Raw genomic sequence first — 23,888 nt, forward strand, 5'->3', positions numbered from 1 at the left:
AAGTCCAGGCCAATGGGTGTGGTTATTCTGGGCTGGATTTTTACTGTGAAGAACCATTTAGGAGTCATTATAGAGGTCATGGTTGGGGGGCTCACTGGGGGTATAGCCAGTATAGATTGGAGATCATCATGGAAGTTATGGTAATAGGTCACCACAGGGAAGATCACCACAGGGAGATGCTGAAGGGCCACTTTTGTCCCTTCAACAGAGAGAAAGCTGTATCAGGAGCCAGAGTCGCAGTATGGATATCAGGATGAGTTTGACCTGCAATGGAGTGGGAAAGATGAGGGCCACAGGAAGCTGAGGTCTGGGTTCAGCACCTTGGAGAGCTCCCAGACTGCTCTCTGGGAAGTGCTTCTGCTATAGAAACCAAATCAGTTAAAGGAAACTTTGCTTTGTCTGAGGTATGCCCACTTCCACTCAATTCCATGTCCCTGATAAAAGTCACATTTTACGGGAGGTTTGAGGGTTCCCTGCTTTGGCTTAATACGAACTTCCACAATTCAATTTCATTCAACTACAGACCAAGAACTCGTGATCATGATCATGCTGGGTACTGGAACCCAGAGGTGAAAGATGAAGTCCCTGCCCCATGGGTTGCCCTATCCAGACCCTTGATTTCCCCTGTACTGTTGCCCAGAAGTTAGTGGCTTTGGAGGGGCTGTTGGCCTGAGGCGAGTTTCACTTGAATATCCTTCAAAGGTTTGGCTATAGGCTGTGTGCTAGGACCATTATTGCAGAAACCTTAACTGCAGTTGCCAAGACCCAGAGAACAGAAGAAATGTCCCAGTGGCTGAGACTGAAAACTGTCCTTGGGTCTAAACCCTTGGTGTCTAATATGTCTATCAGACTTGGTGTCTAATGTGCCCAGGGAAGGAGGACTACACTGGATTCTTCCAACTTGGTTGACATTCAAGGCTGTGATGCAGACAGATTCCAGCCCTCTGGACCAAGAAGCTACAGTGGTGGCAGGACATTGTGGGGTGTCCCCCAATACCAGTGAATACCTTAGTGTGCAACCTCTACACAAGGGCATTGAGTTTTTTGTGTTTTTTTTTTAATGTTTTATTTATTTATTCATGAGAGTCAGAGAGAGAGAGAGAGAGAGAGAGAGGCAGAGGCAGAGGGAGAAGCAGGCTCCCCGCCTAGCAGGGAGCCCGATGTGGGACTCGATCCCAGGACCCTGGGGTCATCACCTGAACCGAAGGCAGACGCTTAACCATCTGAGCCACCCAGGCGCCCAAGGGCATTGAGTTTTAACTGGGAATCCCAAGTGCTGGGCCTGGCTTTCTGTAGAATAGAGTGGCCCTTTGCTCAGGCCCAGTGCATGAACAGAGTGACACCCTTTTTTCAGGGACCTGCATCTGATGAGGTTGATATAAAACTCAAGTGCATAGGAGGGAAGAAAGCAGAATAACTCCATGATATATCCTGTAAGAAGGTCTGCAATGATAGATCTCAGGTTTCTGTCTCATTAATGATTTGGATGAATGTACAGAAACAAATGTAAGCTTGTCTGGTCTGAAAGATTAGGACAGGAATGGGAGAAAAGGCTCAGAAACCACAAGTTTAGTCAGAATTAATGAAGAGCTATGTCTGCTCAAGTAGCATAGTATCTATAACAAAGGAGACAGCAGTCCACCACACTGTCCTCAGGGCACATCTAAAACCCTGAGTCTGCCAGGACCAGGCAAGTGTGGTCAGGCTAGTGAGGGACTGGCTTTCTGTGTGGGGCTGAGGGTATGGGACCTGGAGTCCACAGAATTGAGTTTACATCCTCTCTTTGCTACTTATTAGCTGGGTTTTTCTAATCTGTTTCCTCACTGGTAAAGACATCCTAATGATACTTACCTTGCAAAATTGTTGTGAGATGCATCATGTACAGATGCTAGTATAGTACAGTGACCCTATGATGCAGGTGATATCCACCTCTGCTATATCATTTGTACTCTAAGACTCAGAGAAGTTAAGTAACTTACCTAAAGTTGCCACCTGGCTCCTAATCCATGGAATGGGAAGGGAATGCAAGTCTGTTTATCTCCAGAAGTCATCCTCTTAACCACTTCCTGATGCTGACACTACTGGGAAATCTCATTTTCAAGAGCCATGGCCTGGCCCTCTTGAGCCCCTCGAGGGTTACCCATTCAGCTGGTTCCTTCCTGCAGTGGGCAAGGTGTTGGGCTAGGAGTCATTTCTGCCTTGTACTCTCTGTGTACAAGCCTATCGCTGCCCCTTCTCTGGGTCTCTATCTCTTCCTCAACTCTTGACTAAATAAGTTGGATCAGAAGCTCTCTGAGGTCTTTAATAGGAGTCTTTGTCATTGCCTGAGATGGTGAAACCTCTCTGTCTCCACTAAAGAAGCCTCTTACCTTTCCTTTTCTATTCATCCCTCCAATACCCTTCCGGGGCTCTCTTCATTGTCCTGTGTTGTACTCCAAGATATGTCTTCTCCAGAACAAGTTCAGAATGAAAGATCATGAGGCAGGCTGTGCCCAGGAGCCCAGGATGGCAGTGCAGACTCCTTATGCCACTTATGATCTGGGCATTCCCAAAAGGGGGTAGTGACATGAGCTGGTTCTTGAGGCATGAAGAGATTTCTTTACAGAGCTATCTGGGGTGGGTGGTGTCAGAGAGACAATTGCACATCTGGGCTATGGCTCGAGGCATAACCTTTTTAGGTGCTCGCTATGAGGACCTATGGCCTCTGTATCTTCACAGAGTGATGACATCACCAAAGTGACTCAGGCCGCTAAAATTGTGGAGCGGATGGTCAACCAGAACACATACGATGATGTTGCTCAAGGTAAGATTTGAAGTGCTGGTAACTACTATTATTGCCTGTATTAAAAAATTCCTCATGGGGCACCTGGGTGGCTCAGTTGGTTGAGTGTCCGACTCTTGATTTCGGCCTGGGTAATGATTTCAGGGTCCTGGGATCAAGCCCTATGGACTCTGTGCTCAGTGGAGAGTCTGCTTCTCTCCTTCTCCCTCTCCCTCTGCCACCCCCACCCCGCTCGCAAGTGCTCTCTCTCTGTCTCTGTCTAAAATAAATAAGTAAATCTTTAAAAAAAATTCCTCATACAAGGCAAGTATTTGAGTGTCTCATGCTAGGTCTTATGGGTGCAAGGGAAGAAAAACTAATCCTTCCCTCTTCTGGATGTTACTTGGGAAACAAGACATACACAGGTCCATTACAAACAATGGAATAAGAAAAAATGGGTCTAGTGATGAGATCTGACAATGGTACAGCAAAAACACCTGCACATTAGTGATCCAATATCATCTTCCCAACAGCCCATGGAGGCAGAGAGCAGAGAGTATTACCCCTACTTTACACAAGAGGAAGCTAAGTCCAAGGCTACCTGGCTAGTGAATGGCAGAGAGGACCCAAATCTAGGTCTTGAGCTTCCTAATTCTTGTCTCTACTGTGTCCAGCTTGGGGACAATATAAATGCTAGAATGCAGACTGAAACTGCTCTGGGGATTCTCAAGAATGGAGGAAGGGAAATGAGGAATGAGTGGCAGCAGTCAAGGAAGACAGCAGGGAGGGCTAAGCTAGGTGCCAAGGGATAAGCAGAGTTTGAGTGGGAGATTAGCAGAAGGGCAGATGTTCTGGGCAAGGGTCAGCATAAGCAGTGACTCGGTGGTGAAAACAAACTGGAATGGACTCTGAGGACAAAGGGCAGCAGGCTCAGTGACTCAAACAGGGGTCTGTTGGAAAGTAGTGAGAGTTCAGGCTACAGAGGTGGTTGGAGCCAGCTGATGAAGGGCCTGGAATATCTCAGGGAATCTGAGCTTTTTCTGCAGAGAGTTCAAAGAACACAGCCCAGTGAGAGCATGAGTGGAGAAGGATGTGATTGGGCAGAATACAGGGACATAGACGAAGATGAGGTTCAGGTGTGGGGTAGAATGGGCCTCATCACACCTTTTCCAGGGGATGGAGAAAAGGAAGCATTTATAATAGAGAAAAACCAGCATGAGCATTCCCTGGGAACGGCCTATGTACTGGGCATTGTGCTGTGCAATTTACATGTATTACTTTATATCATCCTGACATCCACACTGCCAGGTGAATACCATTATTCTCTCCATTTTATAGGTGAGAAATTTGGGCTCTTGCCACTTGTTCAAAACCACAGCTGGTATGAGGAGTGAGTGGAGCCATCAGGACTTGAACACAGGCCCCTTGGATCCATAGCCTAGGCACTTGAGCACAAGGCTACAGAGCCACTGAGCTGGAAGAGACATTCAATAAGTCTATGCTGGTGATTAATTAGTGATGAAGTAAAGAAAGAGATTGATTCAGAGATGCTTAAATCCTGGGCGCCTGGGAAATTCTGGGGTCTTTGACAGAGCCAGGGAAACAGAATCCTTCCTGCGGCATGAACAGCACGTTCCCAAGTGGCTTGTGTTTCCCTAAGAGGTTGTGCATTTATTTGGAGCAGCTGCCTCCCCAAAAGTTGGCAGCTCCTCCCTGCTGGCCGGTCTCCTTTGCCGACAGCCTAGGGCTCTTCTTGGTGACTTGATGCTCATTGCTCACCCATGGGACATAGAAACCAGGGCTGCCAAGACCAGCCGTCTAAACAAGCCCCCTTGTTATCATTCAGGCTGGAAAACGACCTTGAGTGCTTTTCAAAGCTGTCAAAGTACACAGCAGCTGTGAATGAATTTGTCACTCACACAGCTTGGCTTCCTGAAACCCAGCTTCTGCCACCAGCCCACCAAAGGGCTGCAAACACGATTAATATCCATGGAGAAATTGGCCTTGGTGAACCTTTTTCATTTATAAGAACACAATCACATAAAAATGCATTGAACTTTGATTTTTTTTAATTGCATACTCTTTTCCCTTTGGGAAAGTCTAATCATGAAGAAGTGAAAACAGAGAAGTGTTACCAATTAATCTCCTCTCTGAAATGAGGTATTTTCGAAGATAGCCTAAGCTCAGGGATCTCTGATATGATCAAGGCTTATGCCTCTGATCACTCTAATTTTGTTTTTTTTTTGTTTTTTTTTTGTTGTTGTTGTTGTTGTTCTGAGACATTTTTGAGGTTTGAATGTGGTCCCCCAACCTCAAGGCTGGGGCAGTGCCTGGGCATGTCCTTGACCATGTTGGATGAGAGGATTCATTTTCTAAAGGGTCACCCCTGGTTGGAAAAAAAGATTGAGAAATTTTTCACTCCTGGTGATATATTTCATTGCATTCTTTGAACAGTCATTGGGTGTCTGCTCTGTGGCTGGCATGATGCTAGGCACTGCGAGTCCAGAGATGATTGTAACATGCTGCCTGCTCCCCAGGAGCTGTCTGGTAGGGGAGACGGGCAAAGGATGGATAGAAGCAACACAGCGTGACAGACATTTTAGTAGAGAAGAGGCAGGGCTGGAATGGAGGAAGAGATGAATTCTGCTCAACAAGAAAATGAGGGCCTCACGGAGGAGGAGTTTAATCTGGATCTGCAGTGAGTGAGAGTTTGCCAGGAAGATGGCAGAGCAGGACATTCTAGACACTATTTGATATAGAGGTTACGTGAACTCCTGACTGGAAATGACATGGCGGTCATGGCCTGGAGCCTTGGTTTGACCAGGAAGCGTGTGCAAGGGGAGCCACTGAGGGGTTTTCAGTGTGGTGGAGGAGGTGCTGTGGTGAGGTGGTTTACCTGTTCTCACTCAGGTAGCTCTGTGGAGCACGGACTGGAGGAGGAATTACTGGAGGCGGGGAGACCAGTTAGGAGGAGGGGGTAATAATCCCGGTGATGGCTCTTGGGGCCTGGGCAGTGGCTATGGGTTTGGAGAGAAGTGAATGGATGAAAAAAAGTCATCAGAAGGAAAATATGAGAGATGATGGAAAGAGATCAGTCAAGGATTACCAGGTTTCTTGTTTAGCCAAGTGACAAGAGAAATGGAGCTTCTACCTAAGTTAGAGGAAATGGGAGGCAGAGATGATTTAGGGCAGGAGATGAACTTGAGTTCAGAGAACCCATTTCAGGGATCCAGGCAGATTCACCACAGCAGGGCTTAGGGGCGGATATGAAGATGGACAAACTTGGGATTTTACCTATGAGGACATGGCTACTTTATTGTAAATTGCCCCCAATAACAGTGATGACCATAACAATAACACATATAGAGAGCTTACTATGCGCCAAGTATTTTTCTAAGTACTTTACATGTATTAACAATCCTTATGACAGTCCTTTGAGATAGGTACTATTACTGTTCCCACTTTGAAACACAGAGTTTGTTTTGGCCAAGGAGGTACAGACAGAAAGTGGCAGACCTGGGTTTGCCATAAAATGGCAGTCCTGGGGCTGATTCAGCCGGGGTGTGTTTAAGATTTTAAGTACTACGAGGATGCCGCCGACGAATACCGAGACCAGGAGGGTACGCTGCTGCCACTCTGGAAGTTCCAAAACGACAAAGCCAAGCGCCTGGCTGTCACCGCCCTCTGCTGGTGAGTGTAGACATTGCAGCAACCCCAGAGCCCCTGAGCGCCTGAGCCCGGCACTTCTACCGCATTTAACCACCCTGAGGATGACACCGAGCATTACAGAAAAAAGGGACTGGGATTCTTATGGGATTGTGGGATCAGCCCAGGTCTCTAAAGTCAACAGTAGATGTCTGCAGTGTAGTTAGGCACCAGTGTTCAGGGGAAGGCCATGTTCATTTCCTGGGCCAATGGGTTCATATTTCTTTTGCAGGAATCCAAAGTATAATGACCTGTTTGCGGTGGGACATGGCTCCTGTAAGTAATCGGGCTATTTGTTCATTTGCTCACTCAACCAGCAAACATTTAAGTACCTATTCAGTGCAAAGTTCTTTGCGAGGTGTGAAAGAAGTAAAGAAGTAAGATGACTGAGATATAGTCACTGCCCTCAGGGGCTCACAGTCCAATGGGGAAGACAGACAATCATACCAACAGTTAGCGCTGGGTGAAGGACTATACCAAAGTGAGCCTTGAAGGTATTATTGTGGTGAAGAAAGAGGGGAGAGCACTTCTGGTAGAGGAACCAGCCTATGCAAAGGTCCGGAGGCACAAGAGATATGGGAGGAAAAGAAGCTGTTGAGAGAGCCAGGGTTGGCCCCCAAAGGGCTTGGTAAGTCATTTCAAGAAGCTTGGAAATTCTTCTGAGGGCAGTCTTATGACATTCTCCTGAGGGGACATCACTGAAGGAATTTGAGAAGGGCAGGGACAGAACCAGAGCAGGGGGAAATTGCAGGCATGAGCCTGGGGGCTGGGAAACCACTTAGGAGACTGGTGAGGCTCCCCCGGAAGAGATGGCAGGACCTGGACCACGACTATGGCGTGGGAATGGAGAAGTGGGTTTGGGAAGCTTGAGAAGGTAGACTGGACCAGACCTGGGGAGAGACTGGAGGTGAGGCTGAGAGAGGGAACGTTCCTGATCTGGCCCCAGAGCAGGCAGGGATGGGGGCAGGTGCTTGATGTTCATCACTTGGCCCCTGGGCCCCGGGAGACCACTATTGTCCAGGCTGTTCCTGCCCCTGCCATGCTGTCCTTATCCCCGCGGCAGGAGGCAGCTCTGTGGTAACTGTGTGGTAGTTTGCTTTCCCTTCATGTTCCGCGTTCTCTGAAGAAGCCCCTACCTCCGCGCTAGGCTGGACATTCCCCCTTCCTAACGGGAGAGGGCCCCATACTTCATGTTAGCCGAAGCTCCCCAGGCTAACAGCATGTTCTCTGGCTGGGAGGATCAGTATCTATGAACAGAAAAACCCTTCCATTCTCTAAGCTTCTGCTGGCTGGCAGACATGCAAGCTCCTGGTCTCTACCCCTCAGACCGCCGGTGCACCCAGCCCATTCTTTGACCAGGGTTGGGGAGTGGGAGGGAGGGCAAGGAGGAGTTGGTGTTTATTATTCCTCTCAGGGAGGAGACCTTGGAGCTGCTCCCAGTCTCGTGGTCTGCCTTTGAGGATGCCCTAAATGCCCGCTTTGTGTCCCCGCTCCTGGGGGTGGGCTGCTGCCAAGCTGGAAGCTCCCTCCCCCTCTGGCAGGGAACTAGCACATTCCTCCCTCTCTGCTGCAGCTACTGGGCCTGGAACGGGGCCTGGGGGCTGGGCAGGCCCTCCCAGGAGTGGGTGTGGACCCCCTATGAGGCTGATCTCAGCTCAGGCTCTCTGCCCAGGCCTGAAGCGGGGGTGAGGGAGGCTCCCTAGCAGGCAGGAGGAGAAACTGCCTCAGTTCTAGCCCCATCCTCCTTTCACCCAGGCCAGAAGCAGGGTCAGCTGGTTGGGCTCATGCAGAGGCTGTGCACGGGGGCCGCTTTAGCCAGGAGCGGTGGAGAAGAGTAAGCCACCCTCAGGAATAGATGACTCCGAGTCTGGCAGGCCTCCTTTAGGCTCCTAAAGGAGCCTCCTTTAGGCAAGCACGCACCCAGGAAGGGTCTCTTTGGCCCTTGCTGGCCACATCCAGACGCCTGGGTAGCACCAGTCAGTTGTAGAACTTCTGCCTGAAGGGGTACCGCCCGGTGGTGAGACCTGGGGCCAGAAGCTGCTCTGAGTCTTGGTTTCCATGTTGGTGGCCTGAAGAGACTGACACCTGCCAGACCTCTGTCCCAGGGCTGTTGCTAAACTCACTTGAAAGAAAAGCAAATGGGCCCCGTGAACTCTAGGAACCGCCCACATATAAAGGACAGTCATTGCTGATTGGTCTGTCATCTGTCCCCTAGCTTTCCTGCACGACTCTCAGGTGACCTAAGCAGAAAGAGGGGCTGGGAGGCAGAGGAGAATGAGACAAGGCCCCTGCCTACTCTAGAGAGCAGGCCCCAGGAGCGGCAGGGGCTACTTGCTGTTGCTGCCACTGGCCCAGGGGTTACTGACCCGCTCGCACACGGGCTTCTTTCTCCAGTGCCTTGCATAGCTCGGCAGCACTCTGCAGAGGCCTGAGCAGAGCCAGGCTGAGCTGGGACTCAGAAGGGCTCCTGCATTCACTTCTGAGGTCACCTCTGGGAGTCCTGTGCTCTCAGGTGCCCAGATGCCGCCCTGGAAGGAAGAGGGCCAAGCTGAGGCAGGCCAAGGTCATGCTAGTCACTGGATGAGGTCACTGCAAGGAGCTGCTGGCTCACCAGCATCCATCACACTGTCTCTGGAAACGCCCAGATGCCAGCCTCCTATCATCAGACTTTGCCTCATGCAGACAAACACTGGAGGAAGAACTGGGGTTTGCTGTTGGATTTGACCCTGATGAGCTCAGCCTAGGCCTCCTTTTGCCTGGAATTCCCAGATATTTATTCTATAGCCCAGCTAAGAAGGACTTTGGCAGGGGTAGGCACGTACCTACCAAGGACTGGGGCCAGTCTCCTATTTGGGCACAGAGCAGGCATGCTGGAGCCAGGCCAGGCCAGGAGCAAGTGGGTGGGGGAAAGGGAGTCCAGGCACCTGCCTGCCATAGCTCAGAAGCATCTGCACCTGCCTTCCCTGTGTGGCTGCTGGTGGGGAGGCGGTGGGCATGTCAAGCTGCATATAAGGCAGAGACTGGGGTGCCCCTTAGGGCCAGGCTCCGTGTCTCAGCTGAGTGGAGAAGGACACTGTCAGCAGGTGAAAGCACACGGAGGAACGCTGGTGGGCAAGGGAAAGTAGTTTAGGAAGGGGCGGCCCATGGGACAAAGTGGGGATGCAATTATATCGGCCTGCTGCACTGAAGGGGTCCTTTCCAGCCCATTAGCCAGCTGATAGCAGGGAAATGGGAACTCCTCGTGTTCTGTTAGGCAGGGATGGTGGAAGAGATCCTGGACACTCTGTGTGGTCCTGAGTGGCTCACAGGAGATGAGGGGGAAGCCGCCCAGCGGGCCACATCTAAGAAAGACAGAGGAGCCTGCTGTCCCTCAGCCCAGCCTCCCTCTGGGGTCAGCCCTCCAGAGGGGCCAAAGTTGGGCCCCGAGCCCCAGCATGGAACACTTTCCCCCTCTGTCCCATCACATCCTGGCCCCTCTCTGAGCCTGCCGAGGCCAGAGACACACTTGTAGGGATTTAAATCTTTCCTGATCGTTTATTTGTCAGCTTCACTAATTAAGCAGTGTTAATTTCATTTACCGAAAATGGAAATTCATCCACCTCATTTCTCCCCGTTCATCCTCCACACACAAAATCCATCACTCCTCAGCTGCAGGCTGCGTAAAATTTACAGGACTAATTATGTTGTCAGGTCTCTTTGTAAATACAGCCCGTAAAGGCCACTGTGCTTGCCGGGTTGTAGTGCAGGGCATTCCCGTTGTTAGTGTAATTACTAGTTAGTTATTTAGGTTCTCAAATGTTTGCCTCATTGTCCCTAAGTCAAATTAAATGTCCCGCTTGATGTATTCTGTCTCCACGGCCTTACTCTTATTTCCCACACTGTTTAAATATGACTTCTTATCGGAGCAAAGTGCTCAGCCCAGCTGCCTGAGAGGCTGAACCCAGCCTGGCAGCACGGCCTCTGGGCCAGGCCGGAGGTTTGGAACCCTCTAGCACTGATGCCCTTTCCTGGTGAGCCCTGGGATAGTCCCCTGCCTTTGGAGACTGTGAAAATCCTAACCCAAAGGGCATTTCTGTTGCTGGAGTCCAAGGTGGCAGGACTGGGTGTGGGAAGCTGAGGGAGGGTTTCATTACTGTCATTAGAAGAGCTGGGGATCATTGCATCCATCCCCCTGACTTCTAGAGACACTGTTTCCAAACCATCCCAGGAAAAAGTACCATCTCTGGGGCTTCTGCCTCTGATTCCTCAAAGTAGAGTTTGGGCCAAACCTCCCGGAACGCCTACTACATTTGTTTCCCATTGCTACTGGAACAAATTGCTACAAACATAATGACTTAAAACAACAACTATCTATTATTGTCCAGTTCTGGGGGTCAGATGTCTAAAATGGGTTTTGCTGAGGAAAGTCAATTGTCAGCAGGGCTTCATTCCTTTTAGAGGCTCTAGGGGAACATCCATGTCCCTGCCTTTTCCAGCTTCTAGAAGCTGCCCACATTCCATGGCTTGTGGCCCCCTTCCAGCCAGCAATCACGTTATTCTGACACCTGCTTCTCTCCTCAACCTCCTTCTCTGACTCTCTCGCCTTCCTTCTTCCAAGAACCCCTGTGATTGGGGCGCCTGGGTGGCTCAGTTGGTTGGGCGACTGCCTTCGGCTCAGGTCATGATCCTGGAGTCCCGGGATCGAGTCCCGCATCGGGCTCCCTGCTCAGTGGGGGGTCTGCTTCTCCCTCTGACCCGCTTCCCTCTCGTGCTCTCTGTCTCTCATTCTCTCTCTCAAATAAATAAATAAAATCTTAAAAAAAAAAAAAAAGAACTCCTGTGATTACACTGAGTCCACTCAGATAATCCAGGATAATCTCAGGGTCTTTAACTTAATTACATCTGCAAAATCCCTTTTGCCTGCTAAGTAACATAGTTATGGTTCTAGGGATTAGGACATGGATGCCTCTGGGGGTGTTACTCTGCTGACCACAGCTCCCCTCCAAATGAGTCTTGCATGACTTAATAAGGGAATCATTAAACGGCTGCTGCCTTGGAGTCAGCCATGGGCTGGACTCATTGGGAAGCCACAGTAGGAGAGGGGGAGGCCTGCTGTCTGAGGCTGTCTCGGTAACCTGTCCCTGCAGCTTGGCATCTACTTCCCTCTGACCACTTACCTGGCTTTAGCCTGGTACCCCAACATGCCTTCTGTCTGCCTTGCCTTCCCCGAATCCCGAGCAAGGGCCCGGGCTTCTCCTGACAGCCAGAACTCTCTAGAGTGGCCCCCTGTGATCTAGAGTTATTACTTGCCGGGCAGGGGTAGAGCTCTGGGACTGAGCAACACCCCCCACCCAGTGGTTGCCAGTTCAAGAAGACATCCGTCCACGCTCCTCACTGGGCACGACTCTGCCAGGGCCCTACCACAGGGAGCTGAGGGAGGGAGAGCTTTGGTCTATGGTGGAATTGAGCCCCTCCGCCCCTGAGACCATGGCTTTCTGAGAGCTGCCAGAACAGGTTCTATTAGGGGGTTGACTCTCCTTCCCAGAATCTTGTGGATCATTGAAGGCCAGAGTCAGGGAGGCTTTAGAGATTATCCAGCAGAGCAGGGGTAGCAAGAGGCAACCCTCCCAATGGAGAGAGTAAACCTGCTGGGCTAACCCATGCTCACTCCATCCTTTGATGGAGCCTCTGTGGCAGGCTGAGGAAAAGACTTGTTCATGACCACCTGTAATAATGACATATAGGTAGAGAAGAGTGGAGGGGGCCCAAACACAGAGGAGAAGCTGAATAATCTGGAAGGCTTCCTGGAGAAGGGCAAGAGCATAAAGTGGAGCTAAGGCCAAGCCAGAACCTTCTCCCTCTGTCTCAGAGTCTCAGACCAGGTGGTTTCTCTCTCTCTCTGTTTCTCTGTTCCTCCCCTCCCTCTTTTCTTCTCTCTTCCCTTCCTCTTTCTCTTCCTTTATTCCTCCTCTCCTTCTACCTAGCCATATTTACTTACTGAAATCCAGTAGCCTGGTGGACCCTGGAATTCCTCACTGGCCCCAGACTTCAGAGTCTTTCCCTCTTCATACAATGGAGTGTATGAAGTGTGTGGGGTTGGGGGCTCCCAACTGTGTCACTGGACGGACCCTCCAGTCCTACTTTGAGGAACCAGGGAATTTGTGGTATTCAGGACAAAGTATCCCAGGGGCTCAGGGCCCAGGGCTCTGTAAGCCTTGAGCCTGATGAGATTCTAGTCTCCACTGGGAACTGAGGCACTAAAGGTGACCCCTTGATGCCAATCTTGTACTGGGACTCCTGGTGGGTGGCATCGTACTGAGAATGTTGGAGAGCCGAGCAATGATGTCCTAGGTTGCTGGTGACCTGGTTGGTGATATCATACCGGGAACGTTGGAGAGCTGGGTAATGATCACTAAACAAATCACTAGGACTGCTGGTTACCTAAGTGAAGATATCACATGGGGATCCCTGGTGGCCTCAGTAGTGATGTCATTTTAGGACTTCTGGAAGACAAGATGATGATCTCATGCTGCTAATGTTGGAGGTTTGGGCTGTGATGTCACACTGGGTACACTCAGAGAATGAAATAGTGAGGTCTCAGGGGCCACTGGAGTCAGGGATGAGAACATCATAGAATAAGATGGAGTGGAGAGGAAGCCCCAGTTAAATGAGAGTTTTCTGTGTTTTCCCACTGTGGTTTGGCAGACAGAACCTTGAATTGGAATTCAGGAAACACACAGTCTAGTCTTGATGGGACTAGTCTAGTCCCAGGGTCCTGGGATCAAGCCCCGCATCGGGCTCCCTTCTCAGCGGGAAGCCTGCTTCTCCCTTTTCCACTCCCCCTGCTTGTCTTCCTGCTCTCACGATCTCTCTCTCTGTCAAATAAATAAAATCTTTAAAAAAAAAAGAAAAAGAAACTGTGATCTTGGGGCGCCTGACTGGCTCAGTCAGTGGAACATGATACGAGACTCCTCATCTCAGGGTAGTGAGTTCAAGCCCCACGTTGGGTGTAGAGCTTACTTTACAAAAAAAGAAAGAAGAGATCGTGATCTTCATGTCAGAAGGGCTCATTTGGTTGCAAGTAACAGAGACCACCAGGGGCAGACTAAGAAGCAGAGGCTTATTGTCAGGAGCATGTGGCCTAGGAACTCAGGCAGGATCTAAGGTCTTAGTGTGATTGATTGTTCTCTGTGTCCCTGTCTCTTGAAATCCATGCTTCTCTCTGCCAGAAGTTTCCCTTATCCTGTGTGACTGCCCTGTCCCTTGTACATTCTCTAGTCCAGATTCTGGAGAGACTAGACCGGCATTGCCAGTCACTACCACCCCCTTAGGTCTGGTGTCCCCTTCCTTTCTCCACCACATAAAGACCAGATCAGTGCAGGGTAACTTCAGCTATAAGCAAGATATTGCATGAGGCAAACACCATGTGATGGGTCTGATGCAGCCGGGCACACCATTTCTCCCTTCTGGCCTCAGTTTACCCCGCTATAAAAATTGGGAGCCAAAGCCCAGCCTCTAGTCTCAGGGGTTCTGTGAGCAGGTCAGAGATGTCCTCACTACAGAGTTATTAAACCAGACTAGGGTTTCTTACCCCACTTTTCTGGTTTCACTGGTCATGAAGACTCTGTACACATGCAGGGGCGGGTGGTCACTGCTGTCTCTTGAGGGGCCAGGTCCCATGCCACATCAGGACCAAGTGTGAGGGTCATACCCACCTTGGCCCCTTGGTGAAGTAAGGAGAGCTTCTGAGTCCTCAGTCCAACATCAGTCACCGCCTACTCACCCTTTCCTTCACTTGTTTGCTCACCCACTCACCTGTGTGCCTACCCACTCATCCTCTGTCAGTCTTGCCCAGCATCAAGGACAGACTGCACATTAAGGGCATCAAGAGTTCACCTGTGTCCTGGTGGTTACCACTCACTCCCCATTGAGGGGTTGGCCTCATTCAGCTGCAGGGTCTGCCTCTCTCCTCACACGAGGCACCACTGAGGGCAAGCCCACATCTGCAGTGGAGTGTCTCTGTCCCTGCCAGGGTCCAGCCCAAGGGGAGGCACAGTCAGGTGCTCAGGATTTGTGGGATGAACAAAAGGAGCTACTAATGAGTCTCACACTGCCCAGTTCAAGCCCTGCATGATCTGGGTGGGACAGATAACTTCCTTCAGCAGCTGCAAATTTCTCCCTTGCAGGGTCAGCCCTTGGGGCCCACCCAGGAGGAGTCCTACAGGGTGAGGGACTGCCAGCTTCCCACACCATCTGAAGGCCAGTTCCTACTGGCTTTGAGGTAGTGTCAGGCATAGAGTGACCCACCTGGCTCTGGGGGATCTGGAAGCCCCCAGCTCCTCCTCTTTGTGAGAGGCTTGCTTTCTCCAGGGCAGAAACACTTTCCTTCCTCAACCATGGTGTGACGCTCCCATGGCTCCAGTTGGATCCTGGCACCTTCCACTGGGGGAGCAACTCCCTCCTGGCACATGAAGCCTCCTTTGCAAGGGATGGGGGTGAGGGGAGGGGTTCCCAACAGGAATCCCAGAGCTGGTAAGGATTAGTAAGGGAATGTGGGCTCCCGCACAGAGAACTGCTCTGGTGGGCATGTCAGCTTGCCTCAGTTTCCAGCTCTACCCACCTCAGGCCAGCCTGGCTCCTGGCTGCACCCTGCTCCCTAGTCCTGGCTCCCAGTAAGCACCAAGTGGTGTTTGCCGAGTGACTGGGGTGGGAATATTTGGTAACTCGTTGTAGCCAAGCTCATCCCCAGAGCCCAGGGAACCCAACCCAGACTGTCCCTGAACCCAGCCCAGGCACTTCCTCCCTTGAGTAAGGGACAGCATTAGAAATAAAACAGAGGGTCACCTGGGTGCTGCAGTCGGTTGAGCGTCCAGCTCTTGGTTTCCACTCAGGTCATGATCTTAGGGTCATGAGATCAAGCCCCACACTGGGCTCCGGGCTGAGCACGGAGTCTGCTTGGGATTCTCTCTCCTTCTCCCTCTGCCCCTCCCACTTATGTTCTCTCTCTCTAAAAATAAGTAAATAAATCTTAAAAAGAGAGAGAATAAAATGAAGGGAAGGGAAAGGGAAAGGGAAAGGAAATAAGACAGAAAGAATGACTCAGCAAAATTAGTCCGGGTGGGGTGGCCTCCCTATTTTTCCCATCCATGGGCTCGAGACCTCAGGACTGGCCACTTTGTCTAGAGGGCCTAGGCTTGCGGTTGCCAGGGGCAAAAGAGGTAGCCCTGGTGGGGGTTGGGGGGGGTGGAGAGCCATCATCTCATGTAGAAGTTTCCCTTAGCAGGGGGTCCTCGAGATGGGGTCTGCTCTAGACTTCCTCCTCTTCTGAGCTTGGGAAGGGTCCTAGACTGATGGTAGCAGGAGAGCTGGACTTGAGGGCTTGGATTCTGTTCAGTGACTACCTTATCAGGATGGGAGCCATGTGAGCAGAGGATGAAAGAGAGAGGGAAGCTCTCCCCTGACATGGGGTGGGCAGGGAGGAGGGCCTCTGCTGAGTGGTCTGCTGTTGATCACCAAAAGCTGTGCTCGAGCCTGAAGGGTGACACAGTGGCTTGTGGAAGCCTGGCTGGCTGTCCTGGGACTTCTCGATTCTGGGAGCGTGCCTGGCTAGGACACAGGCTGCAGCTGGGGATTGTGGGAGAGAGGGTATGGGAAGATGCCCAAGAGGCAGCTAGTTTGGAACTCCTATAGAGAATTCCATGTTAGTCCAAACTGAACTCCTGTCCTGGGCTGGGGAAAATATGGGCATCATCCAGGACAACAACCTGCCCCTGGGCCGGGCCTCTGAGCCCTCTCTGAGGTTACTGCTTCTTCCCAAGCCCACACACATTCTTCACCTAGCAACTCTTTGAGCCTGCATCCCTCTTTCCTGTACCCCAGGGAGAATAAAGAGAATGACTGCCCGTCCCTCAGATAAGCCTGGTCACCTTTTCCTCCCATAAACCCTAAGAAGGGGGAAGCCAAGTCTCATGATTCCCTTTCTGAGACAGAGAAGATGAGGCCGGGAGAGGAACCCCCGGCTCTCTGACAAGCACAGCCAGCCGGTCTTGTCCACCCCGTGGGGGAGGGGCACGGGTGCAGCTGAACCCTCCCACCACAGCCTGGCATCTTCCCTGCGACAGATGACTTCATGAAGCAGAGCCGGGGCATGTTGCTGCTCTACAGCATGAAGAACCCCAGCTTCCCCGAGTATATCTTCAGCAGCGAGAGTGGCATCATGTGTCTCGACATGCACGCGGACCACCCCTACCTGGTGGTGGTGGGCCACTACGACGGTAACGTGGCCATTTACAACCTCAAGAAGCCCCACTCCCAGCCTTCCTTCCGCAGCTCAGCCAAGTCTGGCAAGCACACGGACCCTGTGTGGCAGGTCAGCCTCGAACCAGGGTGGGAGAAGCGGGGATGGAACCCCTGGAGGAGGGACCTTGGGGAGGACAGGCCACAGGCAAGGGGATGGGGATGACAGCTTAGAGGCCAAGGAGCTGGGTGTGTGAAGGGGCAGAGAGGGGCAGGAGGTGGTAGCTGGGAGGTGAGGGGTCTGAGGCTGCGGAGCTGCTGTCAGGAGGGCCCCTCTTTGCCAAGGCTCTCTTAGGTGCAGCGGTCAGGGACTCGTAGCCCATGGCTGGAAGACTCGAAGGCCTGACGGGCCTCTGCTAAGTCTGTCAAGGGCTCCGCGTATGGGCTTCCTCAACTCCCCACCAGGGCTCTCCTCTGCCGTCTGGGCTAGATTTGGAGCAACTCCCAGACAGGCGTAGATGCTGCACTCTGTCTGCCCTCTGGGCGGGGCTGTAAGGCCTGGTAGGTGAGGTCTGTCCCTGAGGCCTCTCTAGCATCCTTCTTCTCCAGACAGGCATAGGCTGGGACCATTACCCTGACACTGGAGCTAGATTTCACCCTACGTCTCCCATCTGGTTGCACTGGGAGTGGATTTCAACGTTTCATCTTCAGAAAGTCTCTTAGCTCTGGCTTTGTAGACCTTCCCTTACTGTATTCCAAAAGTCCCCCTCCTTCTGGGGCTGTGAACCCTTACCCACAGGCAGATCTGGGCAAATCTAAGGAGGGATTTCTTTTTTTTTTTTTAAGATTTTATTTATTTATTTGACAGAGAGAGAGATAGCGAGAGCAGGAACACAAGCAGGGGGAGTGGGGGAGGGAGAAGCAGGCTTCCCACTGAGCAGGAAGCCCAATGTGGGACTTGATCCCAGGACCCTGGGATCATGACCTGAGCCGAAGGCAGACGCTTAACGACTGAGCCACCCAGGCACCCTAAGGAGGGATTTCTGCCTTAAGTTTCCCACGGTCTCTGCACTCATCAGGCAGTGCTGGGACTCTGTCTTCTCATCTTCCTCAGCCCCTGCCCTGATAGAGTCTCCAGACAGACTCTGCACCCCTGCCTTCCTGGCTCTGAGCTCCGTGTGTCATGTGGACACCTGCCCTAGGCACTGGCTCTCAGCTCTCAGACAGCTCAGCTCCCTGAGCAGAGTGGGGGACTGGCCAGGCACAGGGGACATGATGCCCTCTTTGCTTTACCCTTTACCCAGAGCCAGGGCACAGAGAGAGAGGCACCTCCTCCCATGAGACATCTTCCCCCCTGCTCTCCACCAAAGCAGGAACCAAAGCTCACAGACAGTCTCAGGAGTCCTCTCCTCTGAAAATCCCACCTTCCCATCATCGCCTCCAGGCACACAGAGGTCTCGAGACATGCAGAGGATGTCTGCAGAGACCTTAAAGAACCAAGAGAGGAGAAAAGACCTGCTTTGATCAGACTAAACCAGCAGCAGGCCTGCCCATGCTCTCCCAGCTCAGATAGCCCAGAGCCACGCACAGAGCATCTCTGATTGGCCTGACCACCCTCCTCAAGCCCAGGAGAGGACAAGCAGCCAAGGCCAACCATCCGGCTACCACTCTGCTGTGTTCTTGGAATCAAATAGCAGGCTGGGAAAAGAAATGGGGCATGGAGAAGACAAGCTATCGCTTTCATTGGGTGGGCGCCGGAGAGACTGGAACCTACCTGGACACGGATGGCCTTCTGCTCTCCCACCATCCCGTTGGGGAAACAGGGCTAGTGCCTTTGCAAAACCGAAGACTCGAGAGTTCTCGGCTGAACTCGTGGCTTGTGACATGGGAGGGGCTGCCGGGCACTCACTTGCTTGCTGGTTTCCTAACTTCCCTCTTTGCCTCTAGTTTCCTCGCCCTTTCCTCATTCATCTATCCATTCAGTGACTCCTCTGTGTGCTCCCCTGGGAGCTGAAGGTGCTTAAGGGCTTGGTCCCTGGGGTTCCTAGTGGGGAGATAAGCACAGCCATGGGCTGCACAGGACAGGGCAAATGCTACCTGCGAAAGAGGGCTCTTGGGGGCACTGAGGGGGGACATGGAGATTGTCCAAGATAGGGAGCGGGGGGGTGGGGGGGCAGGTCTTCCCAGAGGAAGCAACACCTGAGCTGAATTGTAAGGGATGAGAAAGCACTAATTAATAACAACTAAATGTAAGATGAGATCCTAGAATATAACAAAAAAGGATATTAGGAGGAAACCAAGAAAATCAAATGAAGTCTAGATTTTAGCTGAAAAAGAAGAAAGAAAGTATTAGTTAGATGAGAAAGGGTACAAAGGGGCGTCAGGCAGAGTGGCTGCCGGGGAACAACATGTGGAGCGCAGTGGGAGAGACAGAGAGGGTGGCGCAGGACCCAGGGAAGCACCAGCACCCTGAGTGAGTGTGCTTCTCCAGCAAGGAGGAAGCTTGTGCTTCGGAAGTCAGTGTTTCAAACGAAGTGCTAGTACAGGAACCCAAGATCTCAGAGGCGGGAACGGGGCTGCTTTGGTGAGTCAGGGGCCTGCTTGCTGGAGGGTCCCCTGTTGTCACCCCTCCCCCCCAGCCTCGAAGGTACTTTCATACGGTTCCTAAGAGCGCCCTCCAGTATGGTTTGAAAATGGCTGCCGAGCCATCAGGGAGTTTGGTGCAGAGAAGTAACGCAGTCATGTTGATGGCTTGGAGATGTCCTCTCACCACAGCATGAGAAACTTCAAAGCCTGAGCTATAGCAGGGACAGTGGAGATAGAAATGAGAAGGTAGGCTGAGTGCTTTGAGGCAGTAAAATCAACAGAAGGAAACGAGATGGCTATGAGAAAGGAGAAGAATTGGTGCTGCTCCCTGAGACTCCGCCTAGGAGAGCACCCAGGGAGGTGGGAATGACAGAGAAGGAGCAGGTTTGGCCAGAAGTTAATACAAGAAGCCAGAGGAACACCTACAATTAAAAGACGTCAGAGGAGGCATCCTACAGGCAGTGGGCTGTGGAAGCCTGGAGCTTGGAGGAAAGCTATGCTGGTAAATGGCACGTCAGTGACATCAGAGTCTAAGTCCTTCTTAAAGGGACTGTGTCTTGGAGGAGACTAGAGAGGTTCTGTTGGATCTCAAATGCCAGGCTGAGGCAGAAGAACTTTGTTCTGTTGGCAGCAGGGAGCCATGGAAGGTTTTGGAGCCAGGGAGAGAACTGTCTGCTCAAAGGGGACTAGGTTCCTAGCCCATGGCCCAGGCTACGGCCCAAGGGAGCTCATCTGGGTAGCCCAGCCCTGTTCAAGCCCCAACGTGAAGCCTCAACCAGCAACACTCTGTGTGTGTGTGTTTGTGTGTGTTCTGTGCTATACTGGGGAAGGGAGCAGGGAAGGATAGCTGAGCAGAGACTGGGGGCAGGCAGGTCTGCCCTAATCAGATAAGGCAGAAGAGAAGGAATCAGTTAAGCAGGCCCCATCTGCTCCTTACCACCTACTTCCTGGACATTCGTTCATTCTCTGAACCCCACTTACCACCTGCTCACCCCCCTTTATTCCTACCCTCCCACCTCCACCCCAGGAGCACGTGTGTGACTTATACACACACACACATACCTGCGCACTTGCAAACACACGCAGCAACCCCCATCGGGCATCGGGCTGCTAAGTGGGGTGTGAACTACAATTTCCATGCCTGCCGGTGGCTGCTCACTAAACACTTCCCTTTGTAGCTGCCTGGCCTTTGACACCCCCTGTCCCCTCCCCCCTTTAAAGAGCCTATCTTTACACAGAAGGAGAAGTGGTCCTAGCGTAAGGGCCAGCTCAGACTTATACCTCAGAGGCTTTGGGGTGTTCTAGGCCCCCCAGTGAAAAAAGAGCCAGCTGCCTAGACAGGCCCAGGCAGGACGGGCCCGCCCTTCTGTAGCTGTGATCAGCCATGCCTGGGGGTTGGCTGGGGACAGGCGACCCCCTCTCCCCCAGCCAGCCCCCTCAACAGCCATGGTGACAGCTGTGGTCACAGGCAGCCGTAATGGGTTCAGTCCTCCCTCACCGGGCCCCTACTTGTGACAGGGGGGAGGGACAGGGTCCCAGCATGGGAGGTCTGGAGGGAGCTGGAGGATGGAAAGCTCTGGGCACCCAGCCCCACCCCAGCTCTCTGGGACAGGACTTGGCCAGGCCTCCACATCTGGCAACAGAAACTTGAGCCTCAAGCGTGTCATCTTCATAAGACAACAGCTCTGTCTCCAAAACACTTTACCATATGTTTGCCTCCAGCCCTGAGAAGATGGGTGGGGCACGATTATTAACCCTGAGTTGAAGATGGAGGAAGGCAGCTCAAATCTGAGATTTGGGAGCAAGATCCTGGGAGCAGGAGCTAGTGGTGAAGTGAAGGCGGAAACAGGAGAGATTGCCTAGAGAAAGGCCAACCTGGAAGAAGAGGGCACACCCCTCAAGCAAGCAGGAAAAAGCCCCCTGCAGAACCTTGGCACCCCAGTTCCTAGGATGAGGGTCATAACGGGGATATTCGCTAACATTTATTGAACCTTTAATATTTGCAATGTTCTCAGATCAGGGCCTCGTATTCATGGTCTCATTTAACCCTTACAGCAAACCTATGCTGTTATGGTTCCCGTTTTACAAGTGAGGAAACTGGTTGATGGACCCTGTTCTTTCCAGGCCTGCCCACATAAGGAGGATGAGCCCAGAGATGCCACCTTCTCCCTCCAACTGGCTCCTGGAACCCAACCCAGGGAGGAATTGGGCACCTCCACTGCCAAGCCAGTGGGTTAGGGCAGTGCCCTGAGTTGGCACGGTTACTCCAGAATGGTCAGGGACAGAGGGATGAGAGAGACAGAGATGGGTGGAAGGAGAGAGGGAGGGCCAACTGTGGGACTCTGGGAAATGGGCTCCCAGAACTTGCTTCTGAAGCTCACACGGATTCTTGAGGGAGCCCTGCTCAGCTCCCAGTCCTAACTCAACATCCTAGTAGTGTCCCGAAGCTCACAGGTTGGGATGTTTCAGGTCAGGTGGCAGAAGGATGACATGGACAACAACCTCAACTTCTTCTCTGTGTCATCTGACGGCAGGATTGTGTCTTGGACGCTCTTGAAGGTGCCTGTTTCCCAGAAAGTGTCATATAGGGTGGAGATGGGGAGAGGGGGAGGGTGCTAAATGGCAAAGGCAGCCTTCAGCCCTGCTGATGCAGCCCCACCCGTGTACCCTCCCCCATCCCTTCTGACCACAGAGCGAGCTGGTTCACACAGATGTCATCAAGCTGAAGGCGGAGGGCAACACCACGGATGGTCTCGATGGGTTGCAGCTACACACAGTGGGTAGGAACCCCAGCCCACTCACATCCAGACCTGACCACTTCACTCAGGCCCCGTGAGGGTCAGAGACAGTGGCCCTCCCCTTTTAGCAAGCACTCCCTCCTCCACTTGCGCTGGACAGAAGCCTGGACAGGAGGTAATGGGAAAGCTTGGCCCTGCTGTCCCTGTCCCGGAGCTTGGCTGTTTGCAGACCCTCCCTGTTTATGCAGATCCCATCCCTGTTTGCAGACCCTTGTTCCTGTTTATGCAGATCAGGCCCCTGTTTACCCAGATCCTATTCCTGTTTACTCAATTCCTGCCCTGTTTATGCAGAGTATATCCCTGTTTGCACAGACCATGTCCCTGTTTGCAGACCCTATCCCTGTTTACCCTGATCCTGACCCTGTTTAAATCAATCCCTGCCTTGTTTACCCAGGCCCCATTCCTGTCTGCAGAAGCCCTGGCCGTAAGCAGAGTCCCAACTGCCTGGGACAGGCAGCAGGCCTGACGGCCAGTTTCTGTTTGCCTGCCTGGCCCCAGCCCCTGCGAGAGCTGAAAGCCGGGGCTCAGGCTATCACAGGGGCCTGCTGGGTAGAGGAGGTGCTGGGAGCCTCCCTCCCAGAACCGGGCTAAAGTTGCTCTACCTCTTCTCCCAAGGCTGTGGCACCGCCTTTGACTTCCACAAAGAGATTGACTATATGTTCCTAGTGGGCACAGAGGAGGGAAAGATCTACAAGGTGAGGCAGCGCCGCCCTGTGCCAGCTTCTTACGGGGCCGCTTAGGCCCGAGAACCATGGGACTTTATCCTTCTCAACAGACCCTATTCTGGCAGACCTTAGGGTTAGTCAGTTCTAGAAAGCTTCTTGGGAGAAGTTAATGTAGTCTTGACTTGCTTGGGTGGCAGGAAGAGGGGATGACTGCAGAAAAGGGGATGAAAATCTAGAGGGTGACTTTAGCCCAGCCTGGTATCTTTCCCTCTGGGCCCTCCCTCCCTTCCTAGGAGTAGAAGAAGTAGAAGTGGGAGCGGGCGCTGGGGGGAGTTGGAACATTCCAAGAAGACTTCCTGGAGGAGATCTGGAACTTGAGCTGAGCTCTGAAGGCTGGGTAACACGAAAATTTAATCTCTGAATCTTGGGTGTGTTCCAGCCAGTAGGATGGAACTTCATGGCCAGTTTCTGTAAGGTCTCAGTGTTAGTAGGTGAACATCCTTCTGAACCTCCATCTATCCAGAAATAGCTCTGCTGCAAGCTTTTCTTAGGCTCAAAGACTCAGAATGTTAATTACAGACAGCCTCCCAGGAGCCCCCGAGGCCCAGCAGGAGCTGGTCTGAATGCAAAAGAGGTCCCCAACCCCCCTATGCCCGTCTGAATGGCAAGCATGGGAGAGGCAGGAGGGAGGAGACTAGTCAGTCACACTGTCTCTTGGAGGGAGAGAGAGGCGCATGCTGGTCTGGGCAAGAAACCCAATGGGAAATCATGAGATTGGGACTTGCTCCTGGCTCTGCACCTACTCTTACCTGGGCAAGGTGGGATGTTTATCACTGTTGCAAGGATTTTATCTGTGGGCTATGAGTGGACCCAGGGCTCTGTCTGTCTGCCCATAGGCTTTGGCCTGGACACAGGCTAGGGCACACCTCACCCAGGGCCCCCAGATCTGCTCTGCCTTGACTCAGGGAGAGAAGGCCTTCTCTACTTGGCCTGGAATCCTTTGGGCAGACTACAGCACTGTCTCTCACCCTCCAGGAAAACTCCCCAGCCCGTTAAGCCCCTCCTTTCTCTCTGGTCATGTTGAGGACACAGAGAAGAGCAGCCAGCAGCTTGGCCCCAGTTCAGCTATGACAGTGATGTGGGGACAGAAGAGGAGTC

At 52.3% G+C, this 23,888-nt stretch overlaps 1 protein-coding gene across 1 annotated transcript in view; it reads left to right on the forward strand.

Annotated features, from left to right (window-relative positions):
• The window catches only part of DNAI1 (dynein axonemal intermediate chain 1), a 39,180-nt gene that overhangs the window by 9,239 nt on the left and 6,053 nt on the right, over positions 1 to 23,888 (forward strand). Inside the window, exons 10-16 of the mRNA XM_064579147.1 lie at positions 2,719 to 2,803; positions 6,334 to 6,451; positions 6,699 to 6,742; positions 16,567 to 16,814; positions 21,737 to 21,826; positions 21,960 to 22,047; positions 22,681 to 22,760. Of these exons, the coding sequence (XP_064435217.1) occupies positions 2,719 to 2,803; positions 6,334 to 6,451; positions 6,699 to 6,742; positions 16,567 to 16,814; positions 21,737 to 21,826; positions 21,960 to 22,047; positions 22,681 to 22,760 (753 nt within the window). The remainder of the gene's footprint in view (positions 1 to 2,718; positions 2,804 to 6,333; positions 6,452 to 6,698; positions 6,743 to 16,566; positions 16,815 to 21,736; positions 21,827 to 21,959; positions 22,048 to 22,680; positions 22,761 to 23,888) is intronic.

Source organism: Mirounga angustirostris, unplaced genomic scaffold (genome assembly GCF_029215605.1).
Source record: "Mirounga angustirostris isolate CCGP_5_RB_7025 unplaced genomic scaffold, mMirAng1.0.hap1 SCAF_15, whole genome shotgun sequence".
NCBI classification, from domain to species: domain Eukaryota; kingdom Metazoa; phylum Chordata; class Mammalia; order Carnivora; family Phocidae; genus Mirounga; species Mirounga angustirostris.